This window comes from Neophocaena asiaeorientalis, unplaced genomic scaffold (assembly GCF_003031525.2).
Source record: "Neophocaena asiaeorientalis asiaeorientalis breed wild unplaced genomic scaffold, Neophocaena_asiaeorientalis_V1.1 scaffold479, whole genome shotgun sequence".
Classification (NCBI taxonomy): Eukaryota; Metazoa; Chordata; class Mammalia; order Artiodactyla; family Phocoenidae; genus Neophocaena; species Neophocaena asiaeorientalis.
Genome location: NW_020173774.1, coordinates 4,200,255 through 4,216,742, shown reverse-complemented (window position 1 = coordinate 4,216,742; position 16,488 = coordinate 4,200,255). Strand labels below are relative to the sequence as shown.

Genomic DNA, 16,488 nt, shown 5'->3' with positions numbered 1-16,488 from the left:
TCAAATATTTATTGTATTTATTTGGCTGCACATGTCTTAGTTGTGGCACGGGGGATCTTTTTTTTTTTTTTTTCAGTTGTGGCATGTGGGATCTAGTTCCCTGACCAGGGATCGAACCCAGGCTCCCTGCATCGGGAGCATGGAGTCTTAGCCACTGGACCATCAGGGAAGTCCGGGGGGGGCATTTTAAAAACTGAAACCACCACCAACAAGCAAGAAATGAGGCATTAGGTACACCTTGGATAGGGCACTCATTTAGAGTGTGAGAGCCGAAACCAGGAGGCAGGATGTCGCCTTGTTCAGCCTCAGCTGGGAAGGTACGTGTCAGGCGACTCACATTTTTCACTGCTCTAAGCATGTTTGCAAACGATTGTAAAAACACTGCAAGTATCGATTTTAGGATTACAGATACATTTTAGTAAGTGAATTCGCAAATACAGAATCTGCAAATAATGAGGATCAGCTGCCTCAGTAACTGGCTAACGCGCAGGCCTGTAATGTTAGCCTGTCTCCCTACCCGAGCATGTCCACTGACCTGTCCAGTGAGCACTTCAGACACTGTTTCTGTCGTGGGCTCCTCCTCCTCCACAATCTGAGGTTACTCTCTTTTGGCTACTTGATCTGTGGCCCTAGAAAAATAAGTTAACTTCTATGCCTCAGTTACTCTAGCTATGGAACAGTTATAATAAACACTAACTTAACTCCTAGGCTTGTCCTACGGGTGAAAATACGTGAAAAGATTAAATGCCACAAAATGTAAGATCTAATAATTATGTTACTAAGTACAAATTTTTCACTTGGCCTTTTAGACTTTCCATTTGGCTATTCTCTCCCTGCCCGAGATTCTCATTTTTCTAATTCCCCAGCGAAAACCGCAAAACCAGCCTGCTTGCCATGCTCTACACATGATTCATGAGTTCCCTCTTCTAACTAAACCTTTATGCAGTCTATTTTCCTGGCTTGAAGTGTCCCTCCCCTCTGCTATCCCAGGCTCTCTACATTTCTAAATAAATAAAACTTGAACACAAGTATTTACATTTGCATTCCCTCCTTTAACCTTCCTAAAAATGACAGTATAGGAATTTTTTTTAAAAGGTATAAACCAGCAAGGACAGATAATAGGAAAGAAAATGACTATAGACCAGAGAGCAATACAATTTTGAAAGATGGACAAGTGGTAACAGATTTAGTGGGCAGGGGGAGGGGAAAAAACCTGATACTTGATTTCCAGTAGAGGAGAGGGACAGAGAAACCAATAAGAAGTAAGCCATTTGACACTGCAGAATCCTGGAAAGGATCAGGAATCGAAAATGTCAGATATTTCTGATGGCATGTGTGCAGGGAGGGGCTGCAGACAGGAGGATTGGCTGAAGGTTTGTAGAAAGATGGGATCCCCAGAAACTTCCCTATCTGTGCTGCCCACCTCCTTACCCTGGCAGAACATAGTCCCCTTTAAACCAAGGCGCCTCTGGACATGAGAACACCAAGCAATTCTGAGGACAGGAATAAGGGGCCATATTTAAAATAAGAGGACAAAATAGAGGAATGAGCAATGAGACCCTCAGCCCTCTTCTGGCTTATCCCTCCAAAGCACAATATCGGAGGAGTCCTCCCTTGGGAAACTGATCAGCCAAAGAGAAAAGACCTAAAGATACTGACAGAGAGTCTTCAAGCTTATAGACTTACTTGGTACCCCCTACCTACCATCAACTTCCATTCAGCTTGCGGGTATCTCATTCTTGTGCATGTGTGTGTGTGTATGTGTGTGCAGGCATGCTTGCAACTCTCATTCTTAAATGTGAATGTACCTTCACCAGGCATTTGAAGAAAGCCAGAAAAAGACAAAAACAGAACAAAGGATATCAGAGAAGCAAAGCAGGCAAGATATGAAAAAAAATTTTTTAACTATAATATTCATAGAGCAGTAGTTCTCAAGTTTGGTTGCATGTTAGAATCACCTGGATATATATATATATATATATATATATATAATTATTTTTTGGGACTTCCCTGGTGGCGCAGTGGTTAAGAATTTGCCTGCCAATGCAGGGGACCTGGGTTCAAGCCCTGGGCCAGGAAGATCCCACATGCCGTGGAGCAACAAAGGCCGTGCACCACAACTACTGAGCCTGAGCTCTATAGCCTGCAAGCCACAACTACTGAGCCCATGTGCCACAACTACTGAAGCCCACGTGCCTAAAGCCCGTGCTCCAAAATGAGAAGCCACCGCAATGAGAAGCCTGCGCACCACAACGAAGAGTAGCCCCCGCTTGCTGCAACTAGTGAAAGCCTGCGTGCAGCAAAGAAGACCCAACACAGCCAAAAATAAATACATACCTACATTTATTTTAAAATAAATACATACATGGGCTTCCCTGGTGGCGCAGTGGTTGAGAGTCCGCCTGCCGATGCAGGGGACGCGGGTTCGTGCCCCGGTCCAGGAAGATCCCACATGCCGCGGAGCGGCTGGGCCCGTGAGCCATGGCCGCTGAGCCTGCGCGTCCGGAGCCTGTGCTCCGCAATGGGAGAGGCCACAACAGTGAGAGGCCCGCATACCGCAAAAAAAACAAAAAAAAACATACATTTATTTTTAAATAAATAAATAAATAATAAAAATAAAAAGGTAAATAACAAAGTAATTTCTCAGACCACAATGGAATGAAGTTAGAAAACAATAAGGAGAACTGAAAAATTTTGTGTAAATTAAACAATACTCTCAACCAATGGGGCAAAGAAGAAATCACAAGGAAAATTAGAAAATACTTAGAGATAAATGAAAACAAAAACACAGCATTCCAAAACTTACGGGCTACAGCAAAAGCAGTGCTCAGAGGCAATTTATAGCTGTAATTGCTTACATTAAAAAAGGAAGATCTCAAATAAGCAATCTGACTTTACAACCTGAGGAACTAGAAAAAGAACAAACTAAACTCAAAGCTAGCGGAAGGGGGACTTCCCTGGCAGTCCAGTGGTTAAGACTCCGCGCTTCCAACGCAGGGGGCGTGGGTTCAATCCCTGGTCAGGAAACTAAGATCCTACTTGCCACATGGCGCAGCCAAAAAAAAAAAAAAGAAGCTAGCAGAAGGAAGCAAATGATAAAGATTAGAGCAGAGATAAATGAAATAGAGAATAGAAAAACAATAGAGAAAATCAACAAAACCAAAAGTTGGTTCTTCAAAAAGATTAACAGAACTGAAAAGCCTTTAGCCAATTGTCTAAGAAAGAGAGACTCAAATAACTCCAGCCAGTAATGGAAGTGGGGGCATTACTACCAATCCTACGGAAGTGAAAAAGAGCAGAGGGTACTATGAACAGTTGTATGCCAACAAACTGGATAGCCTAGATGAAATGGACAAATTCCTAGAAACACAAAACTTACCAATACTGAAAAAGAAAATTTGTAAGACCTATAATTAGAAGATTGAATCAGTAATCAAAAATTTTTTAAAAATCAAAGTAAAATACACAAAACATGAAATTTACCATTTTAACTATTTTTAAGTATACAATCCAGGGGCATTCACATTGTTGGGCAACCATCACCACTGTCCAGCTTATGAACCTTTTCATCATCCCCAACTGAAACTCTGGACCCATTAAACAACGATTCCTTCCTTTCCCTCCCTCAGTCCCCAGTAACTTCTATTTTCTGTCTCTATGGATTTGCCTAGTCCAGGTACCACATAAACTGAATCATACACAATTTTTCCTTTTGTATCTGGCTTACTGCACGTAGCATAATGTTTTCAAGGTTGATCCATGTTGCAGCATGTGTCAGAATGGCCTCCCTTTTTAAAAAGCTGAATAATATTCCATCGTGTGTATATACCACATTTCCTTTATCCACTGATCTGTTAATGGACATTTGCATTTCCACCTTTTGGCTGCTGCAAATAACACTGCCGTTAATATTGGTGTACAAATAACTGTTAGAGTCCCTGCTTTCAGTTCTTTGGGGAATAAACCTAGAAGTGGAATTGCTGGATCTATAGGGTAATTCTATATTTAACTTTTTTTTTTTTTTTTTTGGCGGTACGCGGGGCTCTCACTGTTGTGGCCTCTCCCATTACGGAGCACAGGCTCCAGAGGCGCAGGCTCAGTGGCCATGGCCCACAGGCCCAGCTGCTCCGCGGCATGTGGCATCTTCCCGGGCCGGGGCACGAACCCGCGTCCCCTGCATCGGCGGGCGGACTCTCAACCACTGCGCCACCAGGGAAGCCCTATATTTAACTTTTTGAGGAACTGCCATACTAGCTTCCATAGTGGCTGCACCATGTACATTCCCACCAGCAATGCACAAAGTTGAACATTAATTTTTACAAGTCTTGATTAAATAGTCTATTGTGTCTGGAGGAATTCAGTAAAACATAGTCCAGGTGGGAAAATGCAGCCTGAGCTGTGCCTGCACAAAATGTTGGACTGTTGTATGTTCCAGCTAAAGGTAACTAGTGACCTGCCTATTATTGGAGAGTAAAGATTAAAGATTAGGTGAGTAAAGTATATAAAAATTGGGAAATTCCCTGGCGGTCCAGTGGTTAGGACGCCACGCTTTCACTGCTGAGGGCCTGGGTTCAATCCCTGGTTGGGGAACTAAGATCCCGCAAGCTGTACGGTGCAGCCAAAAATAAAAATTGGTCTTCTTTCCCAGGAAAGATTGAACTGTCATGTTAAGGGTATTAGTAATGCTTGAAAATTCCACGATCCTTAGATCAAAAAGATTTCAGAAATATCAGAGAAGTAACTAGATCAGGGATCCCCCCCCGATATTTTATTATGAAAACTGTTAAATAAAAGAACTTTGGAAGAATTGTAGTGAATTCTGAATACTCACCAACTAAATCCTACAATTAACATTTTGCTTTATCACACGTCCATACCTCCCTATCCATTCGTCAGTCTACCTTATTTTTTGATACATTTCAAGTAAGTTGCAGACATCAGTACACTTCCCCCTTAAACACTTCAGCACGCTGGAGAGGGTATAGAGAAAAAGGAACCCTCCTAGACTGTTGGTAGGAATGTAAATTGGTGCAGCCACTATGGAATACAGTACGGAGGTTCCTCAAAAAACTAAAAAGAGAGCTACCGTATGATCCAGCAGTCCCACTCCTGGGCACATATCCGGAAAAGACAAAAACTCTAATTCTAAAAGTTACATGCACCCCAGTGTTTATAGCAGCACAATTTACAATAGCCAAGACTTGAAAGTAACCTAAGTGTCCATCAACAGATGAATGGATAAAGAGGATGATACACACACAAACACTAATGGATAAAGAGGATGATACACACACACACACACACACACACACACACACACACACAATGGAGTATTTCTCATCCATAAAATAGAATTAGGAGTTGGGGATTAAAAGATACACACTGGGCTTCCCTGGTGGCGCAGTGGTTGGGAGTCCGCCTGCTGATGCAGGAGACGCGGGTTCGTGCCCCGGTCTGGGAGGATCCCGCGTGCCGCGGAGCGGCTGGGCCCGTGGGCCGTGGCCGCTGAGCCTGCGCGTCCGGAGCCTGTGCTCCGCGGCGGGAGAGGCCGCGGCAGTGAGAGGCCCGCGTACCGCAAAAAAAAAAAAAGATACACACTGCTGTATATAGCGATAAGTAGTAATTCTTTCAATTAGAACAGACCACATGGTGTTAAAAAATGTTTACCTCGATGCACTATAAATTCTTCTTGTGTCTTTTAATTTTTCCAGATTTAAAAGACTAAAGAGTAGAATATCACACTGCTATATATAAAACAGATAAACAGGCAGGACCTGCTGTATAGCACAGGGAACTGTAGTCAATATTTTGTAATAACCTATAATGGAAAAGAATCTGAAAAAGCATATGTGCGTGTGTGTGTGTGTGTGTGTGTGTGTGTGTGAATCACGCTGCTGTACACCTGAAACTAACACACCTTTGTAAGTCAATTATACTTCAGTTATAAAAACAAACATATTTGAGGGAATGAAACAGATATAAAGCATTCACTCAGTCAAGTTTATTGAGAATCTACCACGTGCTCAGCACTGTCCTCGGCAGTAACGTGAGAAAAATTACAAAACAAGATATCGAGGGAAAAATACACTTTGCACTCTGTTAATCTGCCATCTTTTCCACGTTGCTTTTCCAAAGTGTTCTTGGGTCGTTTGGGGATATGTGATCTCCCTGCTTTTTCCATGTTCCCCTAAGGTTTCCAGCACTGTCAAGTTATGTGCCACTACGGCCATCCCCTAAAGAACAGAGGATGGGACAGCAAGAACAGCTTCCTGCTGATGGGGTAGTCAGGGCTGGGGTCCCATAGCGGGGTGGATATTTTGAGCGGGAACCCGTCAACCTCGAGGGCTCAGGGCACTCACAGTGAATCATAAAAAGGCCAGACTTGGGGAAGCCCCAGACGGGGCCCTGGGGCCCTTGCTCACCCCCCCCCCGGAAGACGTGCTTAAAGTGCTAACACTATAAGAAAACAAGGCATAGCTGCATGCAGGCCTGGACGCACCAGACTTCTCACCTCCCATTTTTCCCCTTTCTTGTGCTAACACCAGGTGCTGGCACCACCAGGGCCCAGGCCAGAGGGGAAGTCTAGTGCCAAGTGAAGAAGTGGAGAAGGTCCAATGTATAACCTATGATGCCCAAGGGGGGCTGGGGCAGAGAGGTACGCAGCAAAGGGTACTGGTTTGTGCTTGGCCAGCGCTGCTGGGCCAGAGGTGAGTTCCTGTGCCAAGGGCAGGTTGGTTCTCTACAGCTAGCAGGGTCCTAAATTTTCCCTGAGGGAACAAAGCTGCATAGCATGGGAAGGAGATCCAGGACGTGCAGGGCCCTCCCAACCAGGCTTGCCCCATGCCTGCTGTACACGGTGCTGAGGAGCACCGGTGTGGGGCAGAGCTGCCCCAAGCCGACAGGATCATGCCATGCCACGCTTAGATGCTGGATGACCTCCAGGCACACCTGGACAGACAGCCCCATCCGCCTGGGCACAGGCAATCATGCAGGCCCTCAACCAGAGTTGGAACAAGGGCTTAGGTCCACCTGGCAGCCTTGCCAAGGATACCAGTGACCCAGAGGACAAGCAAAAGTGGCAGTGGCATGGCCTCTTCCCGTTGGCAATGTGGCCAGGCCTTGGAGGAGGACCGGGAGGGTGCCCAGGGGCCAAGAATGCACCCTCTGTCTTGGCCTCAGCTCAGAGCCAGATCTCATCACTGCTCACACTGGACACCCGATAAATGTAGCCCAGCATCGGGAGACGGATGAAACCTGCGGGCCAGAGATCCCAGGAGACTCAGTCACCCTCATTCCTTGGAAGTTGGGAGACCACTCTCTGCCCCTTGGGGATTCAGAGGCCTTTGGCACAAGCAAAAGGGCCGGGGAGCAGGGCAGCAGGCCCCTTTCCCATACCTCGGCTGGTGAGGAGGCCGCCGGGCTCCGGATCCAGAAGCTCTGGCTGGCTGTTGTCCTGAGCCATCTGCTGGTCCACTGGTTTCCCTGTGGGGTGACAAAGGGCATGGTGCCCGGGATGAGGTGTGTGCCCAGCGGGGTCTAGACCCTCCTAAGGCCCAGGGTCTCTCTTTTTCTCAGAAGCACCTCCACAGATAAAGCTGGGGCCAACAGAGGGTCCTGGATGTACCTCTGGAGTCAGGAGTGAGGTCGTTGAGCTGCAGGTGGGACGGGAGGGACATGTTCTCCCGCGGCAGGCGCACGTTGTTGAGTTTCAGGTTGTTGGAGTCACTACAGGGCAGAAAAAGCCTTGGATGGGCCCTGGCACCAGCGGGCACAGACTCCTGCTTGCGGCCCGTTCCCGAACTACCAGAAAGCCCAGGATCCCCCCTGTCCCCATGCTGCCTCTCTATTTGGCCCATCCACACAGCCCCAGGGAGAGTTACCTAGAAATCAGGGATGGGCGCCGGGAGGGGCCTGAGGAGAAAGAAACCACAGCAGTGTCTCAGTGTGCCCACCTGCTCTGGGCTCTGCCCCCTGCTCTCTTCAGGCCCAGAACCCTCAGGCAAGGGGTCTCTCAGATGCCCAGACTGACTTCCCAGTGCCTGGCCCTGCTACCTGGGATGCATGTGGTCTAAATCACGGCCATGCCCAGGAAGACCTGTCCTACCACTTGTCAGAGACGTTCTCCCCATGGCCTTGCTGCCCACCCCCTGACCTCGCCTCCCCTTCCCCAGCCACCCTCTGCCCCCGCCCTGCTTTGGCCCTACCTTTGGTCTTCTTCGCTTTCCTGCAGACCAGACAGGCCACCAAGGTGCTGAACCCCACCAGGGTGCCCAAGGCAAGCCCTCCAGCCACAACGATCCCCAGCATTGGCACTTCCACCCGGGTGGCCAGGAGCCCTGCAGGTCATTCTCTGGTTAGGTTCCAAGCGGGCAGGGCCCCCCAACTCTGAGATGCCACAGGTCACTACTCTGTCCTCCTTGCCCCAGGTGGCCAGGGACAGCTTTCACCAGACTCGCTCAAAAGGCAACAAGCCTTCCTGTTTCTGCACCACGATCCCACACCCATCCGAGGCTTTGCTGGGCCCGTGGCTGGCAGTGCTCACCTGGGGCCGGAAGCGAGGCGCTGGTGACACCCACGTCGTTGGTGGCCACCACGGAGAGGTTGTGTGGCAGGCTGCGGAGCTGCAGTTGTACGGTGTGTTTGGTGAGCCAGGGGTAGTTCTGGGCATCCAGCACCAGGAAGTCAGAGGCGTTGACAGTCACCGGCCCATCCTGGTCGATCCAGGTCACGTTGGCAGGCGGGTTCGCACGCACCAGGGCAAAAAGGACGACCAGGAGGCCCGGGCCTTGAGCTTCCTGGTACTTGGCCCCAACCTGGGCAATCTCCGGCTTAACTGGTGCAAAGCAGAGAGCAGTATGTTCCCACCACAGCCCCTTGCACGCCTTCCCCTTCTTCCCAAACCCAGAAGGGAGCCAGGGGTCTGGACCTCTCCTTAGCGGGCACTGGGAAACGGGATGGCTGGGTCTGCCAGAGAGGCAGCATTTCGTACAAATGAAGATTAAGAGTATAAACACTAGAACCAAAACGTCAAGATTCGAATCCTGGCTCTGCTGCTTACCAGCTGTATGACCCTAGGCAGATTGCTTAACCTCTCTGTGCTTTAGTTTTGTTGTTTGTAAAATAGGGACAACAACAGTAACTACCTCATAGGATTATTGTGAGGATAAAGTGAGTTCGTACTTGCAGAGTGCTTAAGTGTTTTTTAAATGTCCTACCAGACCACTTGCCTGGTGGCTGCTGGGGGTCCCTGGGCAGAGAACCTCTGTCTCTGTCCACCTGAGGAGCACTCACATTGCACATTGAGGAGGACGGAGGCGTTGGCTGACCGGCCACTGTCTGGGTCTTGCAGGGAGCAGTTGAGCTCATGCTGGGCCCGCTGGGCAGTGACAGTGAAAGTGCTGGTGCCTCCAGAGAAGGCCTCCCTGCCCACGCTCAGCAGTCTTGAGGTGCTGGCCTTCTGTAGCTGTCCATCCAGGTACCAGGCCAATCGGGGGGTGCCAGGCCCCCCTGCCACCCAGCAGGTGAAGGCGTGGCGTTCATTCTCTCGAAGTGCCCGCTCTGCCCAGGTATGACCATCAATTTGTGGCGCCAACTCCCCCCAACCTGGAACACAGGGGATTTTGTGGAGAGCTGGTGGAGGCTTAGTACTGTTCTGTGACCGGGATGAGGTCCAGTTACAGAAGGGCAGCAGGCCAAGAGACAGAGCACCTGGGTTCTCTAACCAGGGACGGCTGGACCTTGGGGAGGTGGATGAAGGGAACCCAACTCTGGTGCCTGGAACGGGTACCCAAACTGAAGATGCAGGCAAGGAGGGGACAGAGGGGGACTTGACCGCACAAATGCATGGCCAAGGGATGAACAGGGGTGTACCTGAGCTCAGAAGGGCCGGCAGGAGCAGAAGTGTGTGCGGGAGGGTAGCTGGCCCTGGAGGCAGCGCCATGGTGGCCCCGGTCTGGGCCCCAGGCTGCCGAGAGAAGGGGTCAGGCCTCGATGTTAGCCAGGTGAGAGCAGACAAGCTTAATAACTGCTCCAGGAATTTCCAGAAACAAAAATAAACCATGCACGGAAACACAAATGTAGAACGGTCCACAGTAGTGAAGACAAGGACGCAAATGGTCGAGCCCAAAGGTCCAAACCCAGCCAGCACGTACCTGTACACCTTGCGGGCACAGAACTGAGCGCCGACTCCACGGGACAAACAGGCACACGCTCGCAGGTACATAGAAGCAACCTGCAACCGCGCAGCCCGCCCCAGGCCCAGAAACACGCGCGCGCGCGCGCGTAAACACTCGGGTACACGTGCCCCTCCCCCAAAGGGACCGTCCTTCTCCCGACCCCGGCTCTCTCCTGCCCGCTTCCCTCACCCACCTACGCCCCTTCTCCCCTCCTCCGGATTTGGGCCGAAGAAGAGAGGATCCGGGACGCGGGGGTCGCGAAGCATGCCCGCCCCTGCCTCGCCCCGCCTTCCGGTGCGGCTCACCTGGCTCACTCCCCGAGAGCAGCCGGAGCGACTGCTCAGGTCTGATGAGCACTGCAGTCATCCGCAGGGGCTCGGGCTGCGCCAGGCAGGGCCAATCGATGCCCGACCTCGGCCCGAAGGACCCCTTCCCCCAGGGCGGCGGCTCCGGGACCACGTCCCGGGCCTCGCAGACGGCCTCGCGCGCGGGGGATACTTGAGCGCCCTTCCCTGCGGGGACGGCGGAGGATGCAGACACAGGCGGTGGCTGGGAGAGCCGGCAGGTTTATTGGTTGTGGGCGCCCCCCTTCCCCCACGCCCGCCCGCCGGCGGCTCAGCGCCGGTCGCGGGGCCCGCGCAGCTGCCCCATCATGTCGGCCAGCATGCGGTTGCACAGCGCCGCGTAAGGGTTGAGCAGCACCAGCTGGCGCCGAGCGAACGGGCTGCCCAGCCGCGCCGCCCGCTCGAAGTCCCCGCGGGCGTCGTCGTCCCGGCCCTGCAGTCGCGCCACGAGCCCGCGCTGCACGAAGCTCTGGCGGGCGGCGCGACCCCGGCCGCCGCTCAGCGCCAGCGCGCGCTCCAGGTCCTCCAGGGCGCCTGCGGGACCGACGGACAGGCGGGGGTCAGGGCCGCGGCCAGCAAGCGATCCGGCCCCGAGTGGAGGCTCTGGGGTTCGGCCGTTTACATCCCGCCTAGACTTGACCCTAGAGATCGGTATCGTTATTCCCTTTACGCAGATGAAGACTGGAAGAGTTGGCAAGACTCGGCCTGGGCTGCACAGGCATTAGTGGCAGAGCTGGGACTGAAGTCCAGGTCTCGCCTTGTCCGTGTTATTTTCCACCATCTGATACATCAAAACACGGACGGAGGGTCACTATATTATGAATCTGGCCCTGTTGCCAGGCACGCATACGTTATTAACCATCCATCTACCATGTGCCAGGTGACTGACTCCGAATCCCAGAGTCCAAAAACATTAGAATTAACTGACAACCATGTCTTATACAATAAAGTCCTTTTTTTCTCTCTCTTTTTTTTTTTGCCGCACCGCGGGGCATGCGGAATCTTAATTCGCCGACCAGGGATTGAACCTGTGACCCTGCAGTGAAAGCGCAGATTCTTAACCACTGGACCCCCAAGGAAGTCCCTCTCTAACTTTTGAAGACATTTCTCTCCTCTTTTCCATTGATGCCTTAAAACCGCTTCTCTCACCTGTGTTCTCTACTGCCTGCCTCTTCTCATTCTTTATTTCCATGGTCTTCATTATTTTGTATCTAATTTTCTTTGAAAGAGGTCTTGGAGCCAGAGCTGACCTGCAGCATTTTGTTTTTATCATCCTCATAAATACTTGGCTTATTAGGCATCAGAGCTGTGAACTCAACCTCAGGCAGCCAGCTGGTATCCACTGTAGGGTACCGAGCTGCATTTCTTCTGGGATCTGCTTCAATTCACTCAAGTTCTCTAGTCTATAGCGCCTGGCGGGGCAGGGCGCTGGGGGAGCGCCAGCAGCATCCTACAGCAAGGCTGATCTTCCCTGCCCTCTCTCTGTGTGTTCTGGTCCCCGGAACTCAGCAGAGGCTCTGCTCCCCATCCTGACTGGTCGGTTGAGAAGCTTTCTAATCACAGCATTCCTTGGTTTCCCTCAGAGGAGCTGGTCAGGAGGAATTGAAGGCCTTCTCCAGGCAGAATCCCCTCTGATGCTGTCTGGGGTTTTGGTCTGCAGGCTGTCCCAGCGGCCTTTATGGCCCTGCTCTGCCAAAGCCAGGTGGCGGACAAGCCTGGGAAAGGCCCTCAGAGTCCCCCAATATTCCCAGAATGGAGTCCAAACTCCTCAGCCTGGCATTCCTGGCCCCAGGAACACCTCTACCACCACGGGTCTCGATAAGTCTAGTAGTTCCCAACTAGGCTTCTGTGGTTTACCCTTTAGTTGAAACCCGTTAGTGATTCCCGGTGTTTTCAAGACAAAGTCCGATCTCGGCCTAATGTTTGCAGTTGTTCACTCTCTGGCCCCTGTTTACCTCTCCAGGCTCTGGAGAGGCTCCATTCTTCCAGCACTCCCTTTTCCAGCCAGATTCCCTGTACCTGTCCACGACTTCAGGACCTCTACAGGCCGTGCCTTCTCCCACTCCCTGCCCTCCGTCCAGCTAACGCCTACTCATCCTTCAAAACTCACCCCTCAGGAACAGATCCCACGCTGAACCCTGTCAGCTTGTTATGCTGCTATTATATTTATGTGTCTGTTCTACCCTCTAGGCTGTGAGCTTCTTGAGAAGCAGTGTCATGTGGGGATTAAGAGCACAGGCTCTGGAGCCCTGCCACCTGGACCGGATCCCAGCTCTGCCGCTTCTCAGCTGTGTGAGTAGGAAGCTACTTAACCTCCATGCCTCAGTTTCTTCATCTGTAAAATGGAGATAACGATAGCACGTACTTTTCAGGGTTGTTGTGAGGATGATACGAATGACTACAGCTCACATGTGAAGTGCTGAGTGCCTGGCGCACAGTAGTTGCTGTAGGCGCTATAGTCCTCAGCACCTAGCCCACTGCTAGGATGGTAGAGGCTCTCATTAAATTTTTATCAGTAAGTAAATGGAATGCAGTCCCCCTGACTCTCACAATATCCCCGAGCCCACAGTATGCCTCTTATGGGTAGAGACATAGGTTCCAGAGGGGCTTAGTGACTTCCCACACCCCATGCCCAAGCCCCACAGACACACCGTCTCTGGTCTGTGCCCTCCCCGGCCCCTCTGCACAGGCTCCAGGGACTCTCCCCTCACCTGCCACGTCTCCCTGGAGTCGCCGGGCCTGGGCTCGGTTGCTGTAAGCCGAGGCCCTCTCAGGCAGCAGGTTGATGGCTTGGCCAAACTTCTCCAGGGCTGTGCTGAGGTCGCCAGCCTCTGCTGCCATCACCCCTTGCAGCTCCAGGGCCTTGGCCTGCTCCAGCTGTGCTCGAGGGAAAACTCCATCTGTGCCGGGGAGGGAGCCAGGAGGGGACAGGTGTGCAGTTGGGAGCAGGAAGCAAAAGCCACCTGGGGCTTTGGAAACCTGGGACACGAGCCAGGGCTGACTGGGCAGGGGTGTAGGTCACAGCAGGAGTCAGATGCAGTGTTTGGGGCAGGGGGAACTGAGGTCAGCAAGGCAGAGAGCTAGCACTGCTTAAAGTTCCAAAGGGACCTGGGAAAGGGGCCTTGGTTGGCTCCCCACTGCCAAGAGAATGAAACCCAAACTCCTTAGCCTGTAGCTAAATGATTTCCTCAAGGTCACACCGTCCATAAGCTGCACAGCTTGGATTTGAACCCAGGTCTTTCTGGCTCTTCAGCCTGTCTCTGTTTTGTTCTACTCCACTGCTTCCAACAGGAAGGCCTCCATGACATACCCGAGTCATGAAAACCATTTCCAGTGTTTATCTCAGCTTTTCAGCCTGAAGTTTCATTAAGGCTTAGGTTTCACTCCTTTAGAAACAAAAGGCATCAAAAACCCCTGACGCGGAAAGCAGGCCCCCTTAGGGGCTGGTGGAAAAGCCAGTGAGCGCACTCGCTCTGGAAGAATTAGCTCAGGGCTTGGCTTGTAAGGTGTGTGACACTGAATACTTGCTTAGGTTGGAGACGTTTAGCTGAGCCACCCCCTGCCCTGTTTCTTTCTTCCCTGCTGTGGAGGGTGACATACTCTGTTGTGACAAAGACGTGAGCTTTTCACATGGCCCCTCTCCCCATCAGCACAGTTAAGCTTGGACCATGGGGTGAACTGAGCGGGGAGGTAAGTTCAGAGGGGGGTGGTGGAGGAGAAACCCGGCTTTCTCCTCTGGGCACAGTGACTCTTGCCAAGACCCCGTCAGTGCACTGAGGATCAGCAATCATCATCCAAGGGTCGTGGAACAAGGGCCCTCGTAAGACCACCTACCTCTGCCACCCCAGCGAGGCAGCAGACCAGCCAATGTGGAGAGCTATACTCCAGGGTCGAATACTGACCTTCATCTCCTTCCTTCTCTGCTTCCTCTCCCAGGTCCAACCCAACAATGTCTCCAAACGGAGTGTCGGGGTTGAAGATGGCCTGCAACACTGCCTGATCGTTTGGAGTCCCCATGGTACTCAACTCCAAAATCCAAAAAGGTGACTCCCCGTGAGAGGGAGGAGAAAGGGGTGAGGGCCGAGGCTCCAGCCAGCTGATCCAGAGGGAGGAGGTCCGTCTGAGGACCAGCCCACATGAGGAGGAGTGTTGACCATTCCTTGGCTGCAGTGTAAACTCAGCCCCCTTTAACCCGGGGATAGTGACCCTGGCTTGGCAGAATATATTTACAAACATTTCTCAACTGCCTCCCTACCCCCACCCCAGTCCTAGGGAGAAACAGAGTAAATAAATTGCATTTCAGCTTTAAGGTGGAGTGGAGCAAAGAGAGGGTACTGCCCAGGCTCTCCCTGAAATGCTTTCATTTTATTATATTCATAGATTGGGAGGAACTCGTTAGAAGCCAACGCTTGACCACCCGTGGATGAAGAAGGGGGATATGTACGAAGTAAAGGAACTATTCCTTTGTCCTCTTGACCCTTCCTCATATCCAGAGTTCATTAGGTCCTGAACATACACTACTGATGAATGAGGGGAGAAAATATGGTTAAGAGAGACAGTGTAGAGTGGGGCCTGAGTGTAGAGTGGGAAATGATTTCACGATTCCACCTTAAAAGAAAGGACTGTGGAAGGGACTTTGTAATCAGGTCACGGGCCACGCCCCTCCCATTAGTCCACCTCAGCCAAAGCCAAAAGAAGGTTCAACCATGTGCAGCAATAAACTTGACATGTTTATTAATTAAACTATCACTTAAATAAAAAAAAGTGCATAGAAAATAAACATGTTTAAAAACTCCTTTTTTTTTTTACAACTATGTACACTTTTTACTTTTACATTCAGTCTTTCGTAGACAGCTTTCAGCATTATTATTTTTTGAACTATTAAAGTATTTTCCTTCATCCCTGTCACAGGGAGTTAACACTGATGGACTTTAGACACATTTTTTTTCCTTTATTTTTCTTTTTCTCTAACCAGAAGCTTGGAAGAACACAAGGAAAAAAAACCCGAAAGATCTGTTATACATGATAAAGTTGTCAAGAAATGTCTTATTTCTAGAAAAGAAGCTTGTCATCTGTTGAGCTTTTGAAACAATTATTCAACTACCTGTATTTACTAAAGAGACTGTTAAAAGTTCAATAAAAGAAACACCACAAGTCTATTTTCTTGGTTGAAAGACAGAACTAGAGTACCTCGGAACAAGATACCAGGAAAGCACAGAACACAATTTTCCCCTAAATGCAGGTGGTAACCCCAACATTCATAACCAAAAGTAGAGAAACAAGGAGTACAGGTACTGACTGGCAACATTCACAGGCAGAAAAAATCCAGGTGACACCATTTCTGCATTTCTCTCTGGTCCCAGAAATGGACTGTTCCGCCATCCCCTTAGGATGGGTCCCCACCCCATTGGGGGGGGAAATCAGAGGAGCGCCAGACTGACATTTTCCTGCCACTACTAGCAACTGTAACACAATCCTTATCTATAGTGTTAAGAGAATTAAAAGCCATGGACTGAACTAGGCTTTGTTACATGGTGCATTACTATATTAGTTCCTATATATATCATATTTATATTTGTTTGAAAACCAAAACAAAAAAGTTGCAAGTTTTCAGAGTGTGAGACTTGACTGGTATTCGTGATTCGGCACAAAACCATCTGCTAGATAACCTTGTATTGCTTTAAAACGAAGGAAATGAAACATAAAATTACACCCAGCCCTTTGCAATGACCCGCTTTTCCTTTAAAAAAAAAAAACCCAAAAAAACCACAACTTGATTTCTATTTTAAAAAATCCCAAATCAAACTTAACATCTGACAAGGTTTTGACCTTTAGTATTTTCAGATATTTGATTGAACGACAGTCCTTTAGAAAGATACATTCATTAAAAGGTTTTTTTTTGTTTTTTTGTTGTTGTTTTTTTTTTTTTTTTTTTTTTTTTTTTTTTAAATACAGGAGTCTGCATGGTG

At 50.1% G+C, this 16,488-nt stretch overlaps 2 protein-coding genes and 1 long non-coding RNA gene across 11 annotated transcripts; 1 reads left to right on the top strand and 2 right to left on the bottom strand.

The window, feature by feature from the left end:
• Positions 1-5,979: 5,979 nt before the first annotated feature.
• Positions 5,980-10,551, bottom strand: TMEM25 (transmembrane protein 25). 8 transcript variants are annotated; one of them, XM_024751714.1, is made up of 9 exons: positions 10,481-10,551; positions 9,871-9,964; positions 9,292-9,603; positions 8,543-8,833; positions 8,205-8,336; positions 7,881-7,911; positions 7,625-7,725; positions 7,396-7,482; positions 5,980-7,254 (listed from the first exon to the last, which is right to left on the bottom strand). In XM_024751714.1, the coding sequence occupies exons 2-9, from the start codon at positions 9,938-9,940 to the stop codon at positions 7,181-7,183; spliced, it is 1,098 nt and encodes a 365-aa protein (XP_024607482.1). In that variant the 5' UTR covers positions 9,941-9,964; positions 10,481-10,551; the 3' UTR covers positions 5,980-7,180. The 8 variants fall into 8 exon arrangements, 7 of the variants coding, with proteins under 7 accessions (XP_024607482.1, XP_024607478.1, XP_024607481.1 ...); XM_024751710.1 differs by having other exon boundaries at positions 9,871-10,024; positions 10,481-10,498; XM_024751713.1 differs by lacking the exon at positions 10,481-10,551 and adding an exon at positions 10,152-10,392.
• Positions 10,552-10,604: 53 nt separating this feature from the next.
• LOC112403965 (uncharacterized) lies at positions 10,605-16,287 on the top strand. 2 transcript variants are annotated; one of them, XR_003004022.1, is made up of 4 exons: positions 10,605-10,740; positions 12,710-12,811; positions 14,456-14,562; positions 14,900-16,287. It is a non-coding gene; the product is annotated as an uncharacterized LOC112403965 (long non-coding RNA). The 2 variants fall into 2 exon arrangements; XR_003004023.1 differs by lacking the exon at positions 10,605-10,740 and adding an exon at positions 11,062-11,399.
• TTC36 (tetratricopeptide repeat domain 36) lies at positions 10,723-14,690 on the bottom strand. The gene is made up of 3 exons (XM_024751718.1): positions 14,422-14,690; positions 13,231-13,419; positions 10,723-11,053 (listed from the first exon to the last, which is right to left on the bottom strand). The coding sequence occupies exons 1-3, from the start codon at positions 14,534-14,536 to the stop codon at positions 10,791-10,793; spliced, it is 567 nt and encodes a 188-aa protein (XP_024607486.1). The 5' UTR covers positions 14,537-14,690; the 3' UTR covers positions 10,723-10,790.
• Positions 16,288-16,488: the final 201 nt, after the last annotated feature.

Coding starts and splice junctions, on each gene's coding strand:
- TMEM25 (XM_024751714.1), bottom strand. CDS start 9,940: ATGGCGCTGCCTCCAGGGCCAGCTACCCTCCCGCACACACTTCTGCTC. Junction 9,604..9,870: donor GCCGGCCCTTCTGAGCTCAG/GTACACCCCTGT, acceptor CCTGTGTTCCAG/GTTGGGGGGAGTTGGCGCCA. Junction 7,912..8,204: donor GAAAGCGAAGAAGACCAAAG/GTAGGGCCAAAG, acceptor CTTTCTCCTCAG/GCCCCTCCCGGCGCCCATCC.
- TTC36 (XM_024751718.1), bottom strand. CDS start 14,536: ATGGGGACTCCAAACGATCAGGCAGTGTTGCAGGCCATCTTCAACCCC. Junction 13,420..14,421: donor AGAGAAGGAAGGAGATGAAG/GTCAGTATTCGA, acceptor TCCCCGGCACAG/ATGGAGTTTTCCCTCGAGCA. Junction 11,054..13,230: donor ACTCCAGGGAGACGTGGCAG/GTGAGGGGAGAG, acceptor TCGGTCCCGCAG/GCGCCCTGGAGGACCTGGAG.